This window comes from Leucopleurus acutus, assembly GCF_964270905.1.
Source record: "Leucopleurus acutus genome assembly, chromosome: 3".
Lineage (NCBI taxonomy): Eukaryota > Metazoa > Chordata > Mammalia > Artiodactyla > Delphinidae > Leucopleurus > Leucopleurus acutus.
In genome coordinates, this window is record NC_139145.1 from 10593522 (window position 1) to 10621408 (window position 27887).

The following is a 27887-nucleotide window of genomic DNA, read 5'->3' on the forward strand; positions in this document are numbered from 1 at the left end:
AGGAGCGGTCCACCGCGGCTACTTCCGAGCTGTTGGTCCCCGCGACAGACCGGACCTTTCAATGAGTTTCTCGTCCCTTCGGCAGCAGCTTCCGTGACCTCTGCTCCCCGTGATTCTACCCTCCGTGATGTAAGACCCGCTTTCCTCACTTAACCCTTTACTCCCCGCTTTCCTGAGGACAAGAGAGGCCATAAGGCAGGGAGGGGTATCGGGGGATAGGGACCTGGGACCGGGAAGCCAGGCAGCCAGGAAGAGTGTGTTTTAGATCCTGTGATAAGCGGTATGAAACGCTAGTGATGAAGTTTAGGACCACTGTATTTAGCGACAAGGGGGAGGCACTGGTGATCTGGTCCAAAAAAACTGACATGTTGGGATGGGGACAGAAAAGCCCGGCCGAAGTGAATTCAGGACATTATTTTGTGTGTGTGTGTGTGTGTGTGTGTGTGTGTGTGTGTGTCAGGAATTGGAGACCGCAAGGATAAACTACCTACCTTTTGCTTTGTGGTCAGCTTTGTCTAACATTAATAGGAGCACACTGGTTTTCTTTCTGTTACCATTTATCTTGAATAATTTTTACACTTAAACATTTCAGTTATTTATCTTTATTTACTTTAGTTGACTCTCGTGTAAATAGCTTATAACTAGATTTTAAAATGCACTTCAACATTGTTGTTTAATTTGAGAATTAGTCCATTAATATTTATTGTGATTACTAATATTTTGCGTTGATCTTTACCACCTTATTTGGTACTTCCTGTTTATTTTTTTCCCTTCAAATAATTCTTTTATCAGAATATAGGACATATATGTCCCACAAAAATATGAAAACACAGAAAATTAAAAGAAAAATAAAGTGAATCTGCAAACCAGGCCAAGAAAAATAAGTATTTGAAACCTCGGAAACCTGTATTCTCTTAAACTGCGTCTTTCTCTTTCCCCATGATTTTCTTCCTGGATTTTACTGCTTATATGTTTTCTCAAAAATGTATTTACTAATTTTGGTAATTACTTGTAGGTGGACTTACACTAAAGTATTTTCAGAGACACCCTCTTTCCATATTGATGGAAGTACCCATTTTAATTTAGATATTTCCAAATATCTTGTAGAAGATTATATGCACCTACCTACCCATTCTTTTTCAGGTATTTTGTGACTCAAATTTTAGTCAGTTTACGAAGTTCCACATACCGGGGTTTTGTTTTCAAGTTGTGTTGAATATATATATGGATTTTGAGAATATTGGCATCATTATGCCATTGAATTTTACAATTAATTAGTTATCTCTTTCTTTAAATAAATTTATTTTTGGCTGCGCTGGGTCTTTGTTGCTGCGTGCGGGCTTTCTCTAGTTGCTGCGAGTGGGGGCTACTCTTCATTGTGGTGCACGAGCTTCTCAATGTGATGGTTTCTCTTGTTGCGGAGCTCGGGCTCTAAGCCAGCGGGCTTCAGTAGTTGTGGCACGCGGGCTCAGTAGTTGTGGCTCGCGGGCTTAGTTGCTCCATGGCACGTGGGATCTTTCCAGACCAGGGCTCGAACCTGTGTCCCCTGCATTGACAGGCAGATTCTCGACCACTGTGCCACCAGGGAAGTCCCAGTTATATCTTGTATAATGCCTTTCAATAAAGTTTTATGAGGATCAGCAAAAACGATTTAAGGGTTTGGTTTGTTGTTGTTAGATTTATTCCTAGGAAAGTGTATACTTTCCTTTTGCATCACACACATTTTTTAACATTTACTTTCTTTGCTAGACAGGCTGAGGACTTTGAGTAGCATTGAATGGAGTTGGATAGCAATCTTGAAGCAGTCCTGTTTTCTTTCTGACTTTAAGGGAAGTTAACTTGAAAGTTTGCTGGAGGCTTTTTTTTTTTTTTTTGAAAAGCGTTTATTAGGTAAAAGAAGTCTCCTATTTCCTAATTTAAGAGTTTTTGTCATGGACAGCTGTAAGCTTTTAACAAGTGATTTCCGCCCCCCCCCCCCAGCAACTTCTTTGATGTGTTGATGGATTTCAATCACCCTTTGAAAACTATGATAGGTCTGTGATAGGTTCTAGTTCTGTTTGTGCTTTGAATGAATAAGTGAAAACTAAGACTTTCTCATTTACCTGATAATGTGGTGAATTAAACCAATTGATTTTCTAATGTTACATTAAATTTGCTTTGGTAAAATAACTAAATTGGAAAGGATATGTACTATTTTACCATTTTTGGTTTCTGGTTGCTAGTATTTATTTTTTATTTTTTATCTTTTTATGATTTGCATCTATGTTTGAGTGAAATTGGCTTGTAATTTTCCTTTTCTGTTTCAGGTTTATTCCAGCCTCATAAAGTGGGGTGGGAGTGTTCCCTTTTTTTTTTTCTAAACTCTGGAATATTTTGCCTAAGAGTAGAATAACTTGTTCCTTAAAAGGGAGTTTTACCAGGAAAAACCATTGGGGTCTGAATTTTCTTTGTGGAAAATTTTAAAGCTGTTGTTTCAGTTCTATAAGAGTCATAGGGCATCCAAGTTCTCTATTTCATTATGGTAAGTAAAATTTCTTTAGGAATTTATTCATTCCATCTAAGGCTAAACTGTATAGTCAAAGTTGTTAATAATGTGCTTTTATTATATTTTTAATGCTGCTGCAAGTGTAGTGTTTTCTAGGTTTTCATTCTTGTATTTATATATTCTTTTTTTTAAAAAAATACATCCTGCCACAATTCTGTCAATTTTGTTTTTCATGAAGAACCACTTTATAATGTATACGTTTTCTATTTCATAACTTTCTGTTCTTTATAATTGTCTTCCTTTTACCTTTTTGGCATGTTTCTTTACAGTTTCTTACATTGGAACGTGCACATCCGAAAGGATTACAGTGGTAGTATTTTATTTTACTTCAGTTCTAAATATTATCAAATATTATGACTTCTTTGGCATGTGAATTATTTAGACCTTTTAATTTCCATTTCTGTGATGTTTTTCAGGTTATCTTTTGGTTTTGTTTGCTAACTTACTTGCACTATAGTCAGAGATTGATGACGTTTTCTGAGACACACATTGTGCCCCATGTGTGGTTGGAGTTTATAGTTAGGAAATACTGTTTCATCTTGTGCAATCTGCATATAGTTATTGAATTGTCTGCTTGAACATATTATTGAGAGCTCTGGTAGTGGCTTTGTCCATCTCCTTAGAGTTCTGCCCCCCACCCCTGATATATATATATATATATTTTTTATATATATATATATTTTTTAATAAACTTATTTATTTAACTTTGGCTGCGTTGGGTCGTCCTTGCTGCACGCGGGCTTTCTCTAGTTGCAGTGAGGGGGGGGGAGGCTACTCTTTGTTGTGGTGCGCGGGCTTCTCATTGAGGTGGTTTCTCTTGTTGAGGAGCATGGGCCCTAGGCGTGCGGGCTTCAGTAGCTGTGGCTCGCGGGATCTAGAGTGCAGGCTCAGTAGTTGTGGCGCACAGGCTTAGTTGCTCCGCGGCACGTGGGATCTTCCCAGACCAGGGCTTGAACCCGTGTCTCCTGCATTGGCAGGCGGATTCTTAACCACTGCACCACCAGGGAAGTCCTACCACGGATATATTTTTGAGGCTATATTATGAAATATATATAGCTTTTTCTTGGATTGTACCTCTTCTTTTTGTAATTCCTCAGTTTTCTCTATTAGCCTTTTTGCCTTAGTTCATTCTGATATTAATATATTTAAACCAGGTTTTTTTAAAAAAGTATTTGCCTTGTATATCTTTTTAAAATTTCCATTCTTGCTATATCCTTTCTCTTGTAAACAACATATAACTGGATTGTTTTTACTCCATTTTGAGAATATACATATTTTAGTTGAAGCATTTTGTCCCTTAACATCCTTTTTTCTTTCCTCTATCTTCCTTTGATTTGAGTACTTTTTTCATTCCACATTTTTCTCTGCATATTTTGAATTTATCTACATGTTTATATGCATATTGAATTTATTTATGTCTATTATTTTAGTGGTTATTTTGGAGTATTCTTATTCATGCTCGTTCATGAAATTTAGATTTTTTAATTATTCATGGCTGTGTTTTGTCTTCGTTGCAGTACGTGGGCTTCTCATTGCAGTAGCTTCTCTTGTTGCAGAGCACGGGCTCTAGGTGCACATGTTTCAGTAGTTGTGGCACGTGGGCTCAGTAGTTGTGGCTCACGGGCTCTAGAGCACAGGCTCTGTAGTTGTGGCACACGGGCTTAGTTGCTCTGCAGTATGTGGGATCTTCCCGGGCCAGGGCTCGTACCCATGTCCCCTGAATTGGCAGGCATATTCTTAACCACTGTGCCACCAGGGAAGTCCCTAGATTTTTGATATGTTATCACTCTCCTGATTTACATGGTTTTGTGATCATGAATTTTAATTCTATCTATTTTTAAACCTCAGAAGAGATTATCATTGTATACAGTCATTTTTAGTTTCATTTTACCCACACATTGTCCATTTTGTATGCTTACTTTGATTCTTGGACTCTTCGGTATAAGTTCTTAACACTCTTTACTTTGGTTCCTTGATTTTTTTATTTCTCTCTAAAATAACGTATTTTAGAATTTCTCTTTTCTCTGAATGGCAAGCCCCAATATACCTTTATTTTGCCATCTTAGTAGGCATTTTGGTTGCTAAAGGACTGTATATTTTATTCCAGAGCCATGAAGATGTTCCATTGTCTTTTGGCTTCCATTGTTGCTGGCGAGGAGTCAGGTGTCAGGCTAATGTTTATTTCTTTAAAGCAGTGATTCTTAAAGTGTACTCTTCAGACGTACAACATCAGCATCACCTGGGAACTTATTAGAAACGCATATTCTTGCATCCCCAGTTTCTGATGAATCAGAAACTGGGGATGCGGCCTAGCAATGTGAGTTTTTTGGTTTGTTTTTATAAAATATGTTTTCAGTGTTTTGTTTGTTTTTGCTGTACACGGGCCTCTCACTGTTGTGGCCTCTCCCGTTGCGGAGCACAGGCTCCGGACACGCAGGCTCAGCAGCCATGGCTCACGGGCCTAGCCGCTCCGCGGCATGTGGGATCTTCCCAGACTGGAGCACGAACCTGTGTCCCCTGCATCGGCAAGCGGACTCTCAACCACTGCGCCACCAGGGAAGCCCTTCAGTGTGTTTTAACAAGCCCTCCAGGTGATTCAGATGCATCTTGAAGTTTGGGAATCATTGCTTTAAAGATAACCTATGCTTTTTCCCCGGCTGCTGTTAAAATATTCTTTTTGCCATTGCTGTTTCTCTGGTTCAGTGTTGTTGTATCTGTGATCTGTTTTTATCTTCAGTCTCTTTATATCTGCTTTTTGAAATGAGAAATCCACAGCTACTATATTTTGCAATAACTGCCTGTGCTCCTTCTCTCTCCCTTTGGAATTCTATTTAGAATCAGTTCAGCCCTTTTCCCTCTGTCCCCCATGGCTCTTTATACTTATCATCGTTTTATCTGTGTGCCCTCATGTTTATTTTCTAGAAGTGGTTTTTAAATTTAAGCCTGCATAGAAGTCACCTATAATGCTTGTTAAAACAGATTCATCAGTCTACTCCAAAGAGTCTCATTCAGTTGGACTTGGATATGAACTGGGCATCAGAATTATTAAAGCTCTCTAGATGATGTTTATGCAGCTGGCTGGGGGAACCACACTTTGTGTGATACTCTAGAAAACAATTTTTTGGGGGCTGTGTGTAATCTGATAAAACTGTTTACCTAGTCCCTGCCATTTTACCTTTATTTCAGCAATTGTAATTGTCGTCTTAGAAATTACACATTTTTAAATTTCTGAGTATTTATCGCCAGCTTGTGAATGATTTTGAAAGCTATCTGTCTTTTTTAAAAAATTAATTAATTAATTAAATTTATTTTTTGGCTGTGTTGGGTCTTCATTGCTGCACCCGGGCTTTCTCTAGTTGCGGTGAGCAGAGGCTACTCTTTGTTGCGGTGCACAGGCTTCTCATTGAGATGGCTTCTCTTGTTGCGGAGCACGGACTCTAGGCGCACAGGCTTCAGTAGTTGTGGAACGTGGGCTCAGTAGTTGTGGCTCGTGGGCTCTAGACTGCAGGCTCAGTAGTTGTGGCGCACAGGCTTAGTTGCTCGGCGGCATGTGGGATCTTCCCGGACTGGGGCTCGAACCCGTGTCCGCTGCATTGGCAGGCGGATTCTTAACCACTGCACCACCAGGGAAGCCCTCTGTCTGTATTTTGTGTTGCACTTAAAATAGTTTTGAGTGGAAGGTTTAATCAGTATACCTAGATTGCCTGTTAACCTGCCCTTTTACCCCTGGTACATTTCATCTGGTTGAAAGCTTACAGATAGTGAAGTACATAGAGATATTAATTTACAAATGTAACACATTTCTGGAATGAGAAAAGTGGCATGCAGTGTTCTCACTACTGTTGTTACTTTGTCTATGTGTACAAGAGTAACACTGTTAGAAACAGTTCTAGCAGAGGCAGAAATATCACTCCATAAAAGTAACAAAAGAATCATTCTGTCTTTAGTATTTACATCTGCAAATTCTGAATATCTTGGGGCAGTATTATAAAATTGAATGTGGGGATTTTAAATCAAATATTGGAAGAATTATGGCCACAAAAGGAGAAGTCACAATAGAACAATTTTAAAGGGTAAAATGTGTTTTGGACCAAAAAACTGATGTAGGAGGCAGATCTTCTGTAATTGTGGGGAGCAGGGGTGAGATTAGGGTGAGGTATGTGGGCGGAGGCATTAACCCCGCACTTGTATGATGCTGAAAGCACCTGTTTGAATTTTGTACTCCAGCAACCTGTCTTACCTCACCCTCGTGCTGATCCTGGCACAGAGAAAAACAGATCCCAATGAGAATGGGCTAAGATGTATTGAAATAGAAAAAGGGAACTGTTTTCACTGTGTTATAAAGGAAATTAAAAGAGAAATTAAGCAATCTCAGTACCTCTTTGAAAATTCTCTCTCCATCGCATTTATCTGTGCTGATATCAGTCTGATCATCGTGGTTTTGTTTCATGTATTGTGTAGAAACAGGAGTCAAAACTTCTTTAATAGATCCCATAACTGTTCCTAGACTCCCCTGCTCCACTTCCAGTCACTTAGATGCTGAGGTAGTCCTGTTGCATCTGTATTCAGGGTCACTGAGTGTAGCTCAACAAGTGGTATAATTGCTCAGATGAGAAACACTCCAGAACCTTGCTCTGGCCTCTAGTTTGCATTACCATGAGACTTTGAAAATATCCCCCAGGTTTGAAATTGATGTGAGTGCACTCTCTATCCAGGCTTGAACCGTTTTGTTTACCTTGCCCCACATTGTGGGCAGTTCAGGAGCCAAGGTGTAGCTAAGCTTTATGGCTGTGTCCTAGCAGCTGGGTCAACATACATCTCATAGGACCTGAAGGGGAGCCCCCCCGACACATACACCAAGATCCATAGACCCCCTCCTTTGTGATCTTCCCAAGACCCCCAGGTTCGGGAGGGCCTTCTCAATATGAAGAGAAATGTAGATCAGCTTATTTGTCATCCATTCATTCTTTTGCTCACTATTATCCTGTTCGTCATCTGAGGTAACTGTTCCAGACACCTCAACAGTGAAAGAAACAAAGAAGTGGAAAATCTATCTGCCTGGAGCTTACTGTCTGGCTGGGCATAAGGGAAGAAAACTAAACAAGTAAAATACATAGTATGTGTGGGAGAGACAGTAATGCTTACTAGGTATTCTGTGTGCTGTCCTACACTTCCCAGGATCCCTGGAACTAGCAGGGGTATGTGACTAGTTCTGGGCAATGAGCTATGAGCACTTCAGGGCCAGAGCGTGTGTGTCAAGGTGCACAGTTCTCTAGGCACACCCTTCTAATCATCCTTGGACAGAATGACCACGGGTTTCAGTTGGCTCAGATACAAGAGGCATGCCCCCGTGTAACTGGTAAAGTTTCACCACCAGCCCAGGTTGAACAAGTAACATGAGCCAGACATAAACTTCGTTTCATCGAGTCATTGAGATTTGAAGTCTGTTTTTGCAGTAAAATAGAGCCTACCCTGACTTAACACGGTATATTAAGTGGAGGTTAGTGCTTTGAAGAAAAATAGAAGAAGGAGTGGGGTTTAGGGATAGACAAGCAGAGGTTTGCATTTTGATTAGAGTGGCCGGTAAATGCCATGTCGAGACACTTAAAGTTGACTAAAGATCCGAAGCAGGAGAGGGAGCAGGTACACTTGAATGTGGAGAAGCACATTTCCGTGTAGAGAACAGCAAGTGCAAAGATCCCAACGCGGGAACATGCCTAGCACAGGCATAAGGCCCAGTGAGGAGGATAGTGTGAGCAGGGCCACAGGGGCCGGGAGCCAGGAGGGGTTGTGGATGAGGCAGCAGGAATGTAGGGCTTTGGCTGAGTGAGATGGGACGCCAGCAGGTTTTGAGCAACGGAGTGATGTGACCTACATTTTACTGGCAAAGTTCTACTTGCCATATAAACTAAAGGACAGAAACAGGGATACTTTAGGAAGCTATTGGAATGATCTAGGAGAGAGGTGGTGCCTTGCACCAAGGCAGTATTAGAGTAGGTGGTGAGGAGTGGCCAGATTTTGGGTAAGCTTTCAAGGTAAAGCCCGTGGGATTTGCTGGTGATTTGGATCTAAAGTGTGAAAAAGGAGAATCCAGGATGACTTCAAGGCTTTTTGCCTGGAGCTCCTGGAAGCATGGAGTTGCCATTGAGATGGAGAGGCTGGCAGGAGCTCAGTGTTAGGTGTTTACCTTGAGGTCTTATTAGATATTGCAGGGGAAATGTTCACGTAGCGCTCATCTACCCATTTCTCTGGCTCATGCTGCCTGGGGCAAGTACCAAGTAGTGGAGAGTGGCATCCACTGTAAATTAACAGTTTACAGTTTAAATCGCCAACGGCCATTTTGTTTTATGATAAAAATAATAGTGTTTTAGAGTGAACATTTATTGAGCACATACAGTCCCATAATCCAGTGTTATAACCTCCAGTTTCCAGATGAGGAAACAAGTTTAGTGAACCCATTCTTTTTGTTTTTTTTTTTTTTTTGCGGTACGCGGGCCTCTCACTGTTGCGGCCTCTCTCGTTGTGGAGCACAGGCTCCGGAAACGCAGGATCAGCGGCCATGGCTCACGGGCCCAGCCGCTCCTCAGCATGTGGGATCTTCCCGGACCGGGGCACGAACCCGTGTCGCCTGCATCGGCAGGCGGACTCTCAACCACTGCGCCACCAGGGAAGCCCCCATTCTTTTTTTAAAAATAAGTTTATTTATTTATTTATTTATGGCTGCGTTGTGTCTTCGTTGCTACGCATGCAGGCTTTCTCTAGTTGCAGCGAGCGGGGGCTACTCCTTGTTGTGGTGTGCTTGCTTCTCATTGCCGTGGCTTCTCTTGTTGCGGAGCACGGGCTGTAGGTGCTCGGGCTCAGTAATTGTGGTTTGTGGGCTCTAGAGCGCAGGCTCAGTAGTTGTGGCACATGGACTTAGTTGCTCCGCGGCATGTGGGATCTTCCCAGACCAGGCCTCGAACCCGTGTCCCCTGCATTGGCAGGTGGATTCTTAACCACTGTGCCACCAGGGAAGTCCATGAGCCCATTCTTGAATGGAGCCCCCATGGGCAAGAAAGCTGGGCTTGCAGCACGGTGGGGTCACCTGAGGTCTCAAGGACAGACAGACAACAACCTTCGTGGATGTGTAATCAGAACCTGTATGTCAGTACCCAAGGGAGGAGGGATTTCAGAGTGTGAACATGTGTGGGATGAGGGAGAGGAAGGCTCAGGAGAACCCTGGCCCTTAGGGATCCTGGCAAAGGAGGAAGGACCACGAGCAGGAGTCTCAAAAAGAGCATTGCCATTGAGATGGGAGAGATGGAGGAGGACAACCTTGGGATATGATGCACAGTGGCCAAGAGCAGAGGTTCCCCGGGAAGAGGGAGAGAGGGGAGATTGGTAATGGGCAGGATCATGTATTGAGATTAAGACAAGAATCAGGAAAAAGCTGTTTCCTGATTTGGTGTCAGGGGGTTCACATGCAGAGGTCACCTTGAGAGGGGACATGTGTGGCTCTGGAATCAGGTTCATTAGCCCCTGTTTGACCTTTGTCACATGACCTAACCCTTCAGTACATGCCCCACTTTTTCCTCAGGATACTGCTTACCTCCTGGGGAACTTGTGAGTATTAAATGAGAGTCCCTGGAAAGACTCAGGAGATACTTTGTACATAGTAAGCATGCTTATGTTGTTATTTGTAGCATTGGTATTGATGTTGGCAAGAAAAGTTGGGGGACAGAAACTTGAGCAGAAATTTGTAAATTGAGAATAGAGGAATAAGTGGGAGGTGAGGGTGGAGACCTTGTTTTTCAGTGACTCTGAACTTCTTTTTTTAACTTATCGAGTCTCTCCTTAGTAATCTGATGTTGGAACCCAAATCCTCTACTTGAGAAAGGCAAAGGTTTGTTCCAAGTTCGACCTCAGAAGGCTTGCAATACCTCTTTATACCCAGAAGGTGGCAGCACCTGATCTCATTTGGAGACAGGTACCATGGTATCTAGAAGTGAATGAAAGATGGTTAACATTTGTGTATTTCCTCACTGCAAAAGGGGAAAGAGAAGGGAGCTAATATTTGTTGAGAATCTACTACATCAGCTGATGTAGTATTCTTGAATCTCTGAGAACCCTCACTGTTCTCACACAGGTGGTACTTATCAAATAAAACCATGCCGCCACTGCCACCTCCAAAGGGAGGAATGAACTCAGCCTTTTCAGTTAAAGAAATTAGGGCCCAGGTCTCACCCCTGCCACCTGCTATGCAATTTTCTGGCAGTTACTTAAACTCTCTGAGCCTGTTTGCACACCTCTGATGGTGCTATAAGACCCATCTGATTGGTTTTCTGTGGGGTTCAGGTAAACCCAACACTGGATCGTGCTTAACATGAGGTGGGACCTGGGTTCCCACCAGTGCAGTGCTGTTCACTCTCTTTGTAAACCTTTCAAAGAGAAATGCAACTACTTTTATTATTATTACTTCACCCAGTTTCATAAGTTGTTCCCAAGAGTATTACATTTTTCTATTTGTGTTTTATTACATCTGGTTTGTTCACATTTCTAGAAAATAGGTAAGACTGGTGCTTGGTAACATTTAATTACAGCTCAAGGAATTAAACAGCTTGCTCCTTATTTTCCAGTTGACAAGCAATAAAATTGTGTTCTACAGTATTTTACATCCCTACTCAGTTTTTAATTTGAAAAGAACATAATTCATCACCTTGGCAGACAAGTGTTTTTTTCTAATGTATGATAAGTATGTGTAGCTAAAGAGACTGCAGATAAAGCAGTTTTGCGAGCATTTTGGCAACACTTACTAAATGTTTAGTCATAAATGTTGACTAAACATTTCACTATCTAAAAATTCGTTCTAAGGAAAAACTTGAAAAAAACTGCAAAAATTTAGCTGCAAATATTTCTTCCAAGTGTTGTTTTTCTACTTGTGAAAAATTGGAAATATTCTAAGCATTTTAACGTAAGATCATTTCAATAAATTGATGTGCCTATTTAGAAACACTTAGAAAATGAAGACCTTAAAATATCAAAACATTAATGAAAATACATTATACAAATAGTACAGCTGATTCTAAATTTCATCTGCAAAAGAAAATATTCGAGAATATCCAATATTTTTGACAAAGGAAAACTGATGAGTGACACGTTGTCCTAGATACCGGAAGATACTAAAGTAATGTGATTTTTTTTTAACTTTTATCATTTGAACTTGATTTTACTATTCATATATCCTTTTCTTCATTCAATATTTTAAAAGTAATTTCTACGTGTGAGGTACTATGCTTGGCAAATGTATAACCGAATCACTTTGCTGTATGTCAGAAATTGCTGATATGTATAACAAATCAGCATAAATTCAGATGAGATTTGATAATCACCTATATGAAAAAACAAAACAAAACTGCTAAAGGATTAATTCAGCCAAACAATAAATGACTGGGGTAACTATGACATATGGATTAGCAGTGATGGAGGTCAGGGCAAGATGCCCCAAAATATGCCACTTTAGCATATTGATTATTTTGAATTAAAGTTACATAAGAAAACAGTTGGCGTGAGAAGGACACTCTGACCCTTTTTTGCTACCCTGAAAGTAGGAAATAAATCTCCGTGTGAAAGGCACCTAAGGCACCTTCCCTGTACCAGAAGGCAAAGAGACATCCTTATCTCCAGAGATAAATATGAAGTTCAGGGCTGAGAAGGCTGTATAAACAAAATTTATTACTTCTTTACCAATTTACTACCTCAGGCCCAAACTTTGTCGTGTCAGTTCTTCACAAATTTATTGTTTCCTTGTCTGAAAGGTATAAAAGCTGCCTGCTTTGTTCACTTGAGTCTCATAGAGAATAATGTGACATTGACTGAGAACCAGACAACCTATCAGCGACATAGAGTCTAAACACCACCCCAGGCTTAACATGTATACAGGTAGCTTGATCTCCAGGTAGCTTGGTCTCTTTAGGAGTCCAGAGGTGTTTGAGATTGTCTTGGTTTTGGTATCAGGGTAATGCTGGCCGTAAGGATTTTGTTAGAAAAATGTTACCTCTTCTATTTTTGGAAAAGTTTGAATAGGATTGGTGTTAATTCTTCTTTTAAGTGTTCGGTAGAATTCACCAGTGAAGTCATCTGGTCCTGGACTTCTCCTTGTTGGGAGAATTTGATGACTGATTGCGCCTGTTTATTTGTTATGGGTCTGTTGATTTTCTATTTCTTCTCTAGTCCATTTTGGAAAAGTGTATGTTTCTGGGAATTTGTCCATTTTATCTAGATTACCTAATTTGTCGGTGTATAGTTGTTCATGGTATTCTCTTTATTTTTATTTTTTAAAATACCTTTTCTATTTCTATAATGTTGTGGATTTTTTTTTTTTTTGCCCATGCCTCACGGCTTGCGATGACCAGGGATTGAACCCGGCCCTGGCAGTGAAAGCCTGGCGTCCTAACCACTAGCCCACTAGGGAACACCCTTTCAGAGTCTTTTTAATTTCTGTAAGGTTGGTAGTAATGTCCGCATTTTTACTTCTGATTTTAGTTATCTTGTTGATCTTTTGAAAGAACCAACTTTTGTTGATTCTAGTTTTTCTGCTCTCCATTTCATTTATCTTTGTTCTAATTCTTTTGCTGCCTTTAGGTTTAGTTTGCACTTATCTTGTGGCTTAAGGTGTAAAGTTAGGTTGTTTGAGATCTTCTTTAATGTAGGTATTAACTGCTATAAATTTTCTCTGAGCACTGCTTTCATTGCATCCCATCAATTTTGCTGTGTTACATTTCCGTTTTCATTTGTCTGAAAGTTTTTTCTAATTTCCCCAGTGATTTCTTCTTTGTCCTGTTGGTTGTGTGAGAATGTGTTGTTTCATTTCCATGTATTTGTAAATTTTCCAGTTTTCCCTCTTATCATTGTTTTTTAGGTTCATTCCATTGTGGTTGGAGAATATATTTTGCTATTATTTGTCTTAAAGTTGGTTGAGAATTGTGTTTGGCCTAATTTATGGCTTATTCTGGAAACCCTAATTTTCTTTTTTTTCGTAAGTTTAGTTCATTGATTTTCACTGAGCTTGTCCACTTTTTAATGTAGACATTTAACTGTATACATTTCATTCTGAGAATGATTTTAACCTCATTTCACAAGTTTTTATTTGTTGTATTTTCATGTAGTATAAAATATTTATTAAATTTCCTTTGTTTCATCCTCTACATAAAATTATTTGTCTTTAACTTCCAAATATTTGAGTGTTTTCTAGATATCTTACTGTTATTAATTTCAAATCTAGTACATTTGCTGTCTTTTTAAATTTGAGACTTTTTTATGGTCCAGCATATATGATCCAGACTCTATTGCTGGGTGTTGAATTGGAGAAAGCTAAATGATTTGGAGACATGTGGTGTAAGAGGTAGAATTCATTGACTTTTTTTCAAGAGTTTTAAAACATCTACTTAATTTTATTATTGAAGTATAATTAATTTATCATTTTGTGTCTATTACTACTGTACAGCAAAGTGATTCAGTTATACATGTATATACTTTATCATTCTTTTCCATTATGGTTTATCATAGGGTATTGAATATAGTTCTCTGTGCTATACAGTGGAACCTTGTTGTTTATCCATTCTGTATATAAAAGGTTACATTTGCTAACCCCAAACTCCCACTCTATCCCTCCCCCAAACCCCTCCCCCTTGGCAACCACCAGTCTGTTCTCTATTCATTGACCTTTTCTGCCCCCACCCCCCTTCATTTTCTATTTAATATCGGGTAGTGGATTAGGACCTGAGTACAGTGGTGCACTCTCCTAGTTTACTATATAGTTTAGGAAACAGTATAAAACAAGGAAATAAAAACAAGGGAGTAAAAACATAAAAATACATTGTGACAGGTTTTGTAGGAGAAAGAGAGTCAGCTAACAGAGAAAGCCAAGTTTTTTCATATGAAAATAATAACTTAAATTTTTAATGTGAAGAAGGTTGTGTGGATTTTTCTTTAGTTTGTAAGTGATTAGAGCCATGGAATGGAGCAGTTAAGTTGTAGCTTTTTTTTCCCCCTCATCTTTATTGGAGTATCATTGCTTTACAATGTTGTGTTGGTTTCTGCTGTATAACAAAGTGAATCAGCTATATGCATACATATATTCCCATACCTCACCTCCCTCTTGTGAGCGGCCAGAGGGCTGGCTACTGATTCTCTTCGTTGAGCCCAGAAACACAGGCTCAACAGGCTTTTGTATGAGATGTTCTTTGGTGGCTGTTAGTAGGCAGTGAGAATATGATTTTGAATTCATATTGGACCTTGAGTGTTAGAGATGAAAATTAAGGGACATTAAGGGAAGCCTTGGCAAAAAACAGAGTATGAAGAGCAATAGGGTAAGGGCTGATTCTTGAGCAAATCCAGCCTTTAATGGTAGAAGGAGACCTTCTGAAAAAAACCTTGACAGAGTATCAAGAGAAGTAGAGAGAGAACTAGGGAGAGAGTTATATAGAAGCCTAGAAAGAGAATGATTCTCGAAGAAAATAGACACCAAATTTTGCTGAGGATCTAAGACTGAAATACACTTACTGGATTCCACTGACACAGGAGTAGTTGTATTTTCTGTGAAGATGGAGATGATGGTAATTGACATCAGGTACACTGAATTAGGGAGATAGTGTGGACTGTCTTTATAAGCTTTTGCTCTGGAGGGAGGACTAAGTGTAGCTGAGGCAGATCTGAAGAGGTTGGCTTTAGAAGGGAGGGAGGGCAGACATCTTACTGGTAATAGGAGTCATAGGTCAGTTGTGGGAGGAATTTTTGTGTAACTGGAGACATGAAAGTTAGAAAGACTCCACTTAACTTTTTTAAAGTAGAGTATAATTTACGTTCAAGAAAATGCACATATCTCAGATGATCAGTTTGATGAATTTTTTGACACGGTGTACATTGTATAGCCACTAACTGAAAAAAATAATAAAATATTTCAGTTGCCCCAGAAAGTTCCCTCTTGCTTCTCATTCTACCACCATATCATATTCCTGTAAGGAGGCGACCAACTTTTTTCCTTCTGTTGACTTAAATAAACACATTTTGCTATCGACCTTAATAAATTTCACCTATTTGTGGAATAGGAGTTATAGAGCTTTTTTTTTGTCTCGCTTCTGTTGGTCAGCATTATAGAAGTTCATCCACGTTGTGTGTCTCAGTAGTTTCTTTTCGTTGATGAGTAGTAGTCCACTCTACATACCACAGTTTGCTTATTCATTTTTTTGTTGATGGATATTTAGATTGCTTACACTTTGGGGCTATTAAGAATCAGATTGCTATGACCATTTTTATATGAATCTTTGTGGACATGTTTTAAAATTTTTCTCTTGGGTAAATATCTAGGAGTGGAATTGCTGAGTCAAATGATAGGTATACTTTTTAAGAAACTGGTGCATTGTTTTCCAAAGTGATTGAACCGTTTCACACCCCCACCTTTAGTATGTGAGAGTTTTGGGTATGCTGTATCCTTGCCACCATTTAGTGTTTATAGTCTTTTAATTTTGGCTGCTCTGGTGGGTTAAAATGTTATACCATTAGTTTTAATTTGCATCCATCTGATGACTAATGATTTTGAGTAACTTGTCATGCTTATTGTTCCTCACTCATTTAATTTTGTGAAGTGTCTAAGTGTAGCCCTTGTTGAGTTTTTTTTTATTTTTTATTATTATTGTTTTGTAGGAGTTCTTTATGTAGTCTGAATGTGAATTCTTTGTCAGGTGTACGTACTGCAAATATCTTTTTTCCCCAATCTGTGGCTTGCCTATTTATTTTCTTTCTTTTTTTAAAAAAATTAACTTATTTATTTATTTATTTTTGGCTGTTTTGGGTCTTCGTTGTTGTGCGCGGGCTTTCTCTAATTGCGGCGGTGGTGCCCAGGCTTCTCATTGTCGTGGCTTCTCTTGTTGCGGAGCATGGGCTCTAGGTATGTAGGCTTCAGTAGTTGTGGCACGTGGGCTCAGTAGTGTGGCTTGCGGGCTGTAGAGCTCAGGCTCAGTAGTTGTGGCACACGGGCTTAGTTGCTCTGCAGCATGTGGGATCTTCCTGGACTAGGGCTAAAACCCATGTTCCCTGCATTGGCAGGCGGATTCTTAACCACTGTGCCATCAGGGAAGCCCCTATTTTCTTAATAATGTCATTTGATGATTAAAATTTTTTAATTTTGGTAAAGTCTAATTATTGATTTTTTTTAATGTTTAGTTTCATTTGTGTCTAGTCTAAAATGTTGTGTAACTCAATGTTGTTAAAGTGTTCTCTGGATTTTACTTTTTGGTGTCTGAGTTATCTCAAAAAGGATTTTTTTAATTCAAATTTTTGTGTATGCAGTGATAATGGAGGTCAAGGTTCCTTTTTGTCCATTAAGTTCTTGCAGCACCTTGTTTTTTTCCTAATTTGAAGATCTAATTGGCTTTCTTAGGCGATTTATGAATTGGGCAGCATCCCATCTATCAACTATAGAAGGGTGCTGTCTCAGCACTATTTATTAAAAAGACCACTTTCCCTAATGAATTTCTTTATTCCCTTATTGAAAATCATTTGACTATGCACATGTAGGTCTATTTCTGTTTTGTTCCATTGACCTTTTTGTCTATACTTATTCCAACAGCTCTTCATTACTGTAGTAAAGTTAGTAATAGGAATCTTCCAAGTTTATTTTTCTTTCTTAACATTGTTCTGGCTCTTCTAGATCTTCTGCATTTTGGTACCCATTTTAGATTTGGTTTGTCAATGTATAGAACATAACCTGCTGAGATTTTGGTGATGACTGCGTTGTATCTGCAGATGAATTTGGGGAGAGTGAATACCTTAATAATATTGACTCTTGCAGCCCATGAAAGTGATATAGCTCCTCACTTATTTAGGTTTTTTATTTCTTCCAGCATGGTCTCACAGCTTTTATTTGTTTATTCCTATGTGCCTTATATGTTTTATGCTATTATAAATGAAAGTATTTTTTAAGTTTCATTTTCCAGTTCTTTGCTGAGTTATGTTTTTTTTGTTGTGATTACTGTGAAATGAAATGTAAGATTATTTGCTGAAAGCAAGGGTTTGGGGTTTAGAAAAACTGGTGAGATTTTTACATGGTTTTGGAGAGATTGGGTTACCACTTATGCTTTTCTTTAGTATAGATGCTCCTTCAAGGTTAGTGACTGTTTTGAAAGCTGCTAGTGTGACTGGGTGTGTGCGGACTGGTCTTTCCAGGTACCTTCAGGGAGGAAACAGATGGTTGGAATCATCCCAGACTGGTCTTTTGCTCCTTGAGGGTATACTAGGTAGAGGATTAAAGGCATTTGGACAAAAATTTGTAGAAGTGATGGAACATGATGGATCTCTCAGCTGAATAGGTGGGGCAGTGAAGAAGAATTTGCTGTTAGGGAGCAAGGTGGTAGAAGCCTGGGTGGCCTGGAATCCCCTCTAAGCGGCAGAGTTTAAGTGAGAAGAATGTTGTGTAGGAGGTTTTGTCCAGAGGGCAAATTTCTGAATCATTGTTTGTGAAGTGAGTCTGATTCTGGTGATGACAAGGCCTGGGCTGTGGCCCACAGGTGTGTATGTTGGTGTGGAGTGGGGGGCCAAAAGGCATTGGTGATCAGAACACATGGTCCAGATGGACCAGTCCTCATGGAAGCTGGAGCCATCCTAAGCCAGGAGGACTATGCCTTGAAGTTGAAGAAGTCTGGGGCCCAAGTGTTCAATGAGTGACAGAGTTTAACAAAACTGTAACTGGGGACACATTACTTGAGAGAGTGAATCTGAATCTTACTTGAGGTAGGTCAGGGACCTCCACCACATTGCCTGGAGGTTTTACCTAAGCAGGGTTAAGGCCCAAGCTGAGACAGGCTGCTCCAAAGAGGAAACACTGAAAAACAAAAGTCAGAATTGTCCTGTTAGTGGGAGAGACAGAAAGCCTTTGGCTACACCTAGTAGTCTTTTTCTCATTTACTACAGATGCCTGCTCCAAGAGTCCCATGAGAGCGAGAGAGTAGCTTTCTGGTGCCAGTGCCCTGCTTTCATTCAGGCAAATTTACTATCATTCTCGGAGGATGGCAGCTCTTGGTCTGTCTCCCACATGTGGTAAGTTCTCCGGGTGATGAATGCCCTCAGAAATCAAGCTTCAGTGGCCCCTGCCCCTTCACTGCGGGCAAGGATGTGCACAGCTAGTGGGAGGGCTGCCAGGTTAGAAGTGGAGGAGGATACATGAACTGAACGGGGGTGGGAGTGAGTGAAGTCCTGAGAGCTCCCCAGGTGACTGTGTCTGATTCAGGGTATTTGTGAGTTTGGGTGAGGCAGGGAGTGTTTGTAGTTGCTGTGTAAGGAGGGATACTGGTCATTGGTAACCCTGTGGCATCCCATTTATTATTTTGATAAGTCTGGATGAAGTAACAGCTCTATCTCAGAGCTTCTATTTCTTTACCCATAAATTGAGAATATATATCATTATCTTTATGGCTATGTAGGCCCACCACCCTTTTTCCTGTCCTTGAGTAGAGCAGGGCTTCTCTGGCTTGTTGCACAACAGTGTGTGTGAGTGAGTGTGTGAGGGAATGTGAGATTGGGGCATGTGCACTGCACACATATCGTTAGTGTGAGACTGTTTCCTGATCTGCGAATGTCAGGTGGGCTTTAATCCTCATGGGTCCTCTTTTCTCTAGCTATGTCCAACCAGGAGCCTGCCTATGTCCATGAGTCAGAAATTCCTCTTTCTTCAAAAGACCATTCCTGTCCCCAGGATGTGGAGCTGTTTGCATACAATGGCCTGGAGCCTCATACATCAACCAGTGTTGGTTCCCAGGTACACCAAGATCTCAAGGCCCCTGAGGGTGGAGGAGGCACTTCCCTAGAATGCCCGCAACATCACATGTTAGGATTCTTTTAGATCTTTATCCAGGCTGATCAATGCATGATCAGGGTGCAAGAGGAAGAGCAGGAGAAGTTGGTGAGGCTGTCCTGGTATCAGGGATGTTAGGGGAAATGACTTATATAACAGGTGTTTCTCTCATAGTATAGCTAAAAGCTCTCAGGCCAGGTTTGGAGTGGAAGTAGGTTTGATCCCATGTCAGAGTTGCGTTTGAAGCAATGAGATTATCTCATGAGATTTCTCATTGGAAGAGAAGACATCTGAGTGACTTCTAGAGTAAATGTTGAGACCCCAGATCCCCATATTGAAAATCCTGTGTTTAGAGTCTCTCCTGTGTAATCTTTAGCCTCAGCCATCTTGGAACACATACAGGCTGGGTTCTCACCGACCCCAAATGTGTGTGGTGTTTCAGAAATCAGTGACTTTCCAGGATGTTGCCGTGGACTTCACTGAGAAGGAGTGGCCCTTGCTGGATTCTTCTCAGAGAAAACTGTACAAAGATGTGATGCTGGAGAACTATAGCAACCTTGCCTCAGTGGGTAAGGCTGGCAGCATTTCTACATTTATTCGTTCATGAATGAAATGTTTTTGTTGTAAGTACTTGCTGTGACCCAGGAACTGTGTGGGGATTCGGAACACAGTTATGAACAAGCCGAGCTGGTGCCTGCCTTGATGGTACCTTTGCTATTGAGACCTGTCCATTGTATTGCCCTTGGAGGTTGTCAAGTGTGTCTGAGCTTGGGCATAGCTTTCTGAGTTAAGACGTCCTCAACCCTGGCAGTCCAGTGGTTAGAACTCTGAGCTTTCACTGCCAAGGGCACGGGTTCAACCCCTGGTCGGAGAAGTAAGATCCTACAAGCCATGCGCCACGGCCAAAAAGAAAAACAAAATCCTCATTCTTTTGAAGGGCAAAATGTGTGGGTATTTGTGGTTTTGTGTTTTATGAAAGCCTTTCACTGTGTTCCTTAGAAATGTGGCACCATCATTTTGCTGCTCCTAAGTCAGACTTGTCCATCTTCAGAGCACTGAAGACCAAAACACTGACCCCAGACTAATGGAAGGGGTTGTCCTCTGCACGATCCTCCCTCAACATGTGTCTTTCCCCGTGAGTAGGGTGTCAGGTGAGCAAACCCAGCCTCATCTCCCACTTGGAGCAAGAAGAGGAGCTGAGGACAGAGGAGCAGGAACTTCACCAAGGCCCTTGTCCCGGTAAGCACCAGGCAGACACAAGTGCTTTTGAGAATCTGCTCTCTCCAGTGATTGGGATGACAGAGATCCATGAGGAAACGTCACCCAGGGAAATCTGAAAATGCTCTTTCTCTTTCACTGTCCCTCCATCCTCTCACAATTCTTTTGGTCTCCATGTCCCTTCTTCTTTAAATTCGACATGTGTCCAAATGGGTTCTTCGTCCCATTCTTTCCTACGCAACATTCCTGATCTCACTCTTAATGTCATTATCAATGTCATTCTTTGAAGAGGTGCTTCTTAGTGAGTCAGCTTAAATTTCTACCCTTGTCATTGCCAAATATCTCACATAACCAGATTTTTCAGTCATTTTTACTCATGTGTGTTCTCCCCTTTCATATTCCCTTTCCTTCTTTAGGGTTAACATTTGCAAAGAAAGCCACCTCTGTTTTTGTCACCATTATCCCACCATTTTCTTTCTCCAGCAAGTTAATATTTTCCCAATTTGTTTCAGATTGGGAGACTCCATCTAAAACCAAATGGTCAATTCTTATGGAAGATATTTTTGGGAAGGAAACATCTCATGGTGTGACAATGGTAAGATTTCCTTGGGATAATTCTGGATCTTCCATATTGGGAGAGGACAGGGGCAGCCAGAGTTAGAAAAGCAGTTCAAAACCAGGCAGGTCCCCAAGAGGAAACAGTGTCAGAGACACTGAATATTACCGATTTGGGGAAAACCCTAAAACCTGACCCCAAACCTCTTCACTTAAAGTTCCAGTGAGTAAATATTTCTATAACTGTGTCTCAGATGTTGAGTGTTGGGGCTTAATTGAGTTTTAAACAGTTAACAAAGTATATGTAAAAATCGTTGTGAAAGTTATACACATGGAGCCTCAGAGCATAGCATTCACTTGTTTTCTTTGATGGAGTCCAAATAAGGCAGGAGCAGTACTTTTGCACTGCAAATTATGACATCATTAGTCATAATGATGCGCTTCTATTTATGCCAGTTTATGTAGGGATAGTCTAAGGAATTTAATGAATATGGGAAATGCCTGAGTCAACCCTCTCTCTTCATCAACAGGAAAGCAGTCGGCTTGGAGAGAAATCCAGTGAATATGCTAACCTGTTTGACGTCTTCAGCATGGGTGCTCATCTTACTCAGCAAATGGGAAGGCACACTAGCAAGAGGCCTTATCACCGCCGGGACTGTGGGGTGACTTTCAAGAACAGATCTCATGTAACCCAACATGTGAACATTTACAATGGGAGGAAAATGCATGAATGTCATCAGTGCCAAAAAGCCTTCACCACGAGTGCTTCCCTTACACGGCACAGGAGAATACACACTGGGGAGAAACCCTATGAGTGCAATGCCTGTGGGAAAGCTTTCAATGACCCCTCAGCTCTTAGGAGTCATGCAAGAACTCACCTCACAGAGAAGCCCTTTGACTGCAGTCAGTGTGGAAATGCATTCCGAACCCTCTCCTCACTGAAGATACACATGAGAGTTCACACTGGGGAGAGACCTTATAAGTGTGATGAATGTGGGAAGGCATATGGCAGGAGCTGCCATCTCATTGCACACAGAAGAACACACACTGGAGAGAGACCCTACGAATGTCACGACTGTGGGAAAGCTTTCCAGCATCCCTCACATCTCAAAGAGCATGTCAGGAACCACACTGGAGAGAAACCCTACGAATGCACACAGTGTGGAAAAGCCTTCCGATGGAAGTCCAACTTTAACTTGCACAAGAAGAACCACATGGTAGAGAAAACATACGAGTGTAAAGAGTGCGGGAAATCCTTTGGGGACCTCCTCTCACGGAGAAAACACATGAGAATTCACATTGTAAAGAAACCTGTTGAATGTAGACAGTGTGGGAAAGCCTTCAGAAACCAGTCCATCCTTAAGACGCACATGAATTCCCACACTGGAGAGAAACCGTATGGGTGCGATCTCTGTGGGAAAGCCTTCAGTGCAAGCTCCAACCTAACTGCGCACAGAAAAATACACACTCAAGAGAGGCGCTACGAGTGTGCCACCTGCGGTAAGGTCTTTGGTGATTATTTATCGCGGAGGAGGCACATGAGCATTCATCTCGTAAAGAAGCATGTTGAATGCAGACAGTGTGGGAGGGCCTTCAGAAACCAGTCGACCCTTAAGACACACATGAGGAGTCACACAGGAGAGAAGCCTTATGAGTGTGATCACTGTGGGAAAGCCTTTAGCATCTGCTCGAACCTTAATGTGCACCGGAGGATACACACTGGGGAGAAGCCCTACGAGTGCCTGGTCTGCGGGAAAGCCTTCAGTGATCACTCATCCCTCAGGAGTCACGTGAAGACACACCGGGGAGAGAAGCTGTTCACATCATCAGTGTGGAAAAGGCTCCAGTAACACATCTCTTTAAAGAGAAACATGAGAGCGCAGACCTGGCAGGTGTAAGGAAGGCAGGAAGCCTTGATGAACTCATCTCACTGGGCACAAAAGAATATGTGTTAACTTGGGAGAAATCCAATTTGTGTAATAACTGTGGAAAGACTTGGGTTTTTCCACATCACTTTGGAGATAGTGTGAGAACTCAAGATAGTTGAGAAAACATGTGTTTGTGGTGTGAAGAAGCCGTCAGTGTACATTTAGCTCTCAACAAATGAGAACTTAGGGGGAGAAACCCTAGTCTGATATTTAATGTCAAAATGACTTTAGCATCACCTTGTACCTCCTTGGCACAAGAGTAAGCCCACCAGGGAGGATCTCTGTAAATTCCAAGACTGGACAGACCTTTCCTGGTCTCACTGTATTCCTCATGAGAGAAATCACACTGAAGAGAAAAACCTATGAAATAAGGAACATGGGAAAGTCGGTAATGGGTGGGCAAACTATGGCCAGCTGTCTGTTTTTGTACAGCTGGCAAGCTGAGAATATTTGTTGCATTTTTAAGAAGAAAAATATGTGCCAGAGATCATGTGTGCCCGACAAAGTTTAAAATACTGTCTGGCCCTTTACAGAAAAAAATTGCCAGTCCTTGGTCTACAGCAGTGGTTCTCGACTGGGGATAACTTTGCTCCCCGGGAGACACTTGGCAATGTCTGGAGACATTTTTGGTTGTCAAAGCTGGGAAGGTGCCACTGGCATGTTTTGGGAAACATCGGGGATGCTGTTAAATATCCTGCAGTGGACAGGAGGCTTCCCCCAAGAGAGAGAAATTATGTGCCCCAAAATGTCAGTATTGTTGAGGTTGAGAAACCTTAGCCAACAATCCCTCCATTTTTTAATGAAACACGTGGGTACTCACACTAGGAGAAATTTCTATTTAAAACTTCAAAATTATAATCTGTGTAATTCTTTCAGGAAACACATGAGAACCCACACTGCAGACAATCCCTATGTGGAGATAATTTTATCCACAGCCCTGTCACTTGTGCATATGAGAATTCACTCCCCAGTGGGATTTCTTAGTAAATGTGGAATTGCACTTATCAGTCTTTCATCATGAAAGTGGACCCCAGCTCATGAATTTTTAAGTCTTTAATTTTAAGATTATGCTCTTCCAAATAACCCTTATGCCCCATCACAGAAGGTTTGTATATAGTATTTTTACTAGAATTTCATTCTCGATATGTCTTCATTTCCTTTTGGACAACTTACTTGACCGATGGAATTTTTTAGAATAGTGTTATATGCTGTGTAACATGTGGGTATTTTTAGTACCTGTTTGTTACAAGTATCTAATTCAAATGCAGTTGTGATCAGAGCAGGATGTCTTCATCAGATTGATCCTTTGGAATGTTTTTGGCCTCCCATCCAGCCAAGAGTAACATATAGTTGCTCCTTCAGTATCTCATATTCTTTTATATCAAGAAAGTCCAAGTTTTGTCTGATTAGTAAGGTGTGCTATTTTTAAAAATCTCTTACAGGTTTTCCTGCAGCTAGTACAGTCCATGTCCACAGCCTGGCCATTGACAAATAAGCACATATCACTGTATGGGCTGTAAAAAAGCTTTTGAAAAAGAGTCATTCTTGCCTAGATTCTTCTCTACATTTTTTTTCCTTGCTCTTCTCATTACTTCTTACCTTGAAAAGAGATTCAGTATCTTGTGTTAAAGGTGCATCTTATGACCGTGAGGATGCAAGCCACAGGCTGAAGGGGGAGATAACCGCAGAAAAATCACAATGATCCTGGCTTCCCCCGTGGCTTCTTTGAGTGTCTGCAATAGTCCTGGATTTGTTGTTTCCAGACTTCCTATTACATGAGAAAAAAGAAAACTGATTATTGGTTTAAGCTACTTTGGATATTTGATTGTTTAATCTATTTAATAATTGTTTTATTGGTGGCAGGAGGGTTCCACTGTACCCAGCTGGATGCTATCTGTAACCCATACATCTGGTCATTAGTGAGGTTGGAGAGCTGCTACATGTGTGGGTATAATCTACTTATACTTTTAGTTGTTGGATATGGGTTTTAAAAATCTTTAAACCATGTTTTTAAATTGTATTTCAAATCCCTGATGTACTTAAACATTACTTCTTGACTTGTGTTGAAATAAGTGTATTAGTTTTCACAAAAGCTCTAAGAAGTAGGTACCACCAGTAACTCCCTTTTGCATATGGGCAGTCTGAGGCAAGGAAGTTTAAGGGTGCTCGTGTGAGGTCAGCTCATTAACAAGTAGTAGTGTCTGTGTTTTGAGTCCATACTCTCTTATGTCAGGCCCTGTTTGGTGCCCTGAATCGATAGCAGTGAGTCAGGATTTTTGCCTTCATGGTGATCACATTCTACTTGGGATTAAGGCACGTGATAAACAAATGAGTAAATATATTGTATATCAGGTGGTGGTCAGTTCAGTGCTGGGAAATTTAAGCATGCTGATGATGAGAGGGATGCGGGGGTTCCGTGGAACTATTGGATGGATAGTGAACTCCTTTCGTTTAAGGGGACATTTGAGTAGAGATGTAAATTCGCTGCCAGTGTGCACCATGCTGTAATGTGGGGAAGAGCACCCTCGGCAGTTCAAAGGTCATGAAAAAGAATTTTGCTTGGGACAGAGGGGCCAGTGTGACTGGAGTCAGGCAAGCTTGGGAGTTGCAGAAGGTGTTGAGGTCAGAGCTGGATTGAGGTCCTGTTCACTGCAGCATCTTGTGGGTTAACTGGAAGGACTTTGCCTTTCTTTCTCAGCGTGGAAAGTCAGTGGAGGATTTTGGACAGAGAAGTGACAGCCATTCAATTTCTGTTTTTAGAGGAACATAGTGGCTTATGGGTTGATAGGCTAAATAGAGGGACAAGATGCAAACAAAAACCTGTTAGAAGGTCATTGCAAAGTTCAAGTTAAATGTAACAGGGTCCAGATTATTAGTAGTAGGGGTGTTTTTAGAGTCACGTTGAATGTGGCTGTAGTTTCTTTTGTATTTTCATCCCACAATTCGTTTAACTAGTGCTGATGTACAGTTAGTTGCTGGACTATTTCCACTTTTCCCAGTTAGGAACAATGCTGCTTTAAGAAATTGTGTACATGCCTTCTGGAGCGTTGCTGAGTTATTCCAGGAGTGTGAAATTGCTAGGTTGTAAAGTCCACAGTTGTTTCTGCAGTGTTTGTGTAATGATACCTGTGTGGTAACATTTAAAACAGGTTTTACTGAAATGCAGAAAAGTGCTTAACTCATACAGCTAAATTATCACATGAACACATCCGTGTAAACAGGCAAGAAAAATGTTTTACTCTCATTTCTGATAACCCCTTCTCGCTTTGTCCACATAACAAACCTTTCCTTACCCCTCACAAGTGACTAATATTCTAACTCTGACAACATGGCTTGGATTTTTGTTTTTGAACCCTATGCAAATGGAGCCACACAGTATACGTTCTTTAGTGTCTGTCTTAATTTGCCCAGTATTTTTGTGAGGACCTCTAGATAGTAATACATTTTATTGGGTTCCATTGTTTGAATATTCCATTTATTTAAGCAGTTTGTGTTGATGGACATTTGTCTTTTCAGCTTGGGGCTATTGTAAATAATGCTGCTGTGAGCACATTTTAGTATTTCTGATAGTGCATAAGTGCATATATTTCTCTTGGGTGTATACCCTGGACTGAAATCACTGGATCACATGGATGCATATTTCATAGATGATGCCAATTTTCCAAAGTGGTTGTACAAATTTGTTTTTCAACAGGCTATTTTATGGAGTTGGATCAGATGATACTAAAGTTGCCTGCCTTTTTCTTACTGATTTATATATTCCAGATGTGGGCCCTATGGCTGGATACGTTTTGCAAGTAATTTTTCCCACTCTGGCTTATCTCTTCAGTGTTTTAATTGGTGTCTTCTGATTAAATGAGTTCTTGACTTTAATGTCACCTAATTTTTTTTTTTTTTTTGGCAACACAGGACTGAAAAGCCATTTTATTTCCACAGTTACAGTCTTAGGATTAATAAAGTTATTTTTGGAATTGATCTTGGAGATAGGGGACCATAATATTAATAATACCTCACCATTTCCCACACAGACACAAAGCAAATGCACAACACAACACCAGACATACCGAATGTCATCTAATCTTTATGGGCATCATTCTTCTGTTCCTGTGTAAGAAACATTTACCTACCCTGAAGGCAAGAAGATGTTTCACATTTTTTTCTATAGGTTTTATTGTTTTAGTATACACATTTAGATCTACCCCTTGGAATTGATTTTTTGTGTTATTGTGTGAGGGAGGATTAAGTTTTTTTTTTTTTTTCCATATTAACCCAGCATCATTTATTTTAAAAGTACATCTTTACCCTAGGGATTTTTCACCTTTGTCATATACTGAATTCCATATGTCTTGGGTCTAAATTTGGACTTTATTCTATTCTATTGGTCTGTTTGTTCACACACCATGCCACAGTGTTTAAATTATAAATCAGAGGCTTTATAATAAGTTTCAATGTCTGGATGGACTAGTTCCCCCTCATGGTTTTTCTTTTTAAGTGTTTTTCTAGGTATTCTTGTATGCATGTGTGTGTGCGGGGAGGGAGGTATATGTACTTGTCTATTATCTTGTCCAACTCCATAAAATTAGCTTGTTGGTATTTTTATTGGCTTTGCCTTGAATTTATAACTTATAAATTAACTTGGGGGAATTAATATCTCTATAATGTTGTCATCTTATCCAAGAACAGGGGATGTCTTCCGATTAGTTCAAGTCTACTTTAGTGTATGTCAGGAATGTTTAAGAATTTGCTTTGTAAAAGTTTTCTACATTCTTGTTAGGTTTTCCCTAAGTATTTAATATTACATTGTAAATTAAATTTT

At 40.5% G+C, this 27887-nt stretch overlaps 1 protein-coding gene across 2 annotated transcripts; it reads left to right on the top strand.

The window, feature by feature from the left end:
* On the top strand, window positions 1-27887 carry ZNF317 (zinc finger protein 317). 2 transcript variants are annotated; one of them, XM_082834933.1, is made up of 7 exons: window positions 1-129; window positions 18491-18616; window positions 19195-19334; window positions 19813-19939; window positions 20514-20609; window positions 21101-21183; window positions 21674-27887. In XM_082834933.1, exons 2-7 carry the CDS (start codon window positions 18586-18588, stop codon window positions 22991-22993), a joined length of 1797 nt encoding a protein of 598 aa, XP_082691059.1. In that variant the 5' UTR covers window positions 1-129; window positions 18491-18585; the 3' UTR covers window positions 22994-27887. The 2 variants fall into 2 exon arrangements, with proteins under 2 accessions (XP_082691059.1, XP_082691060.1); XM_082834934.1 differs by lacking the exon at window positions 18491-18616.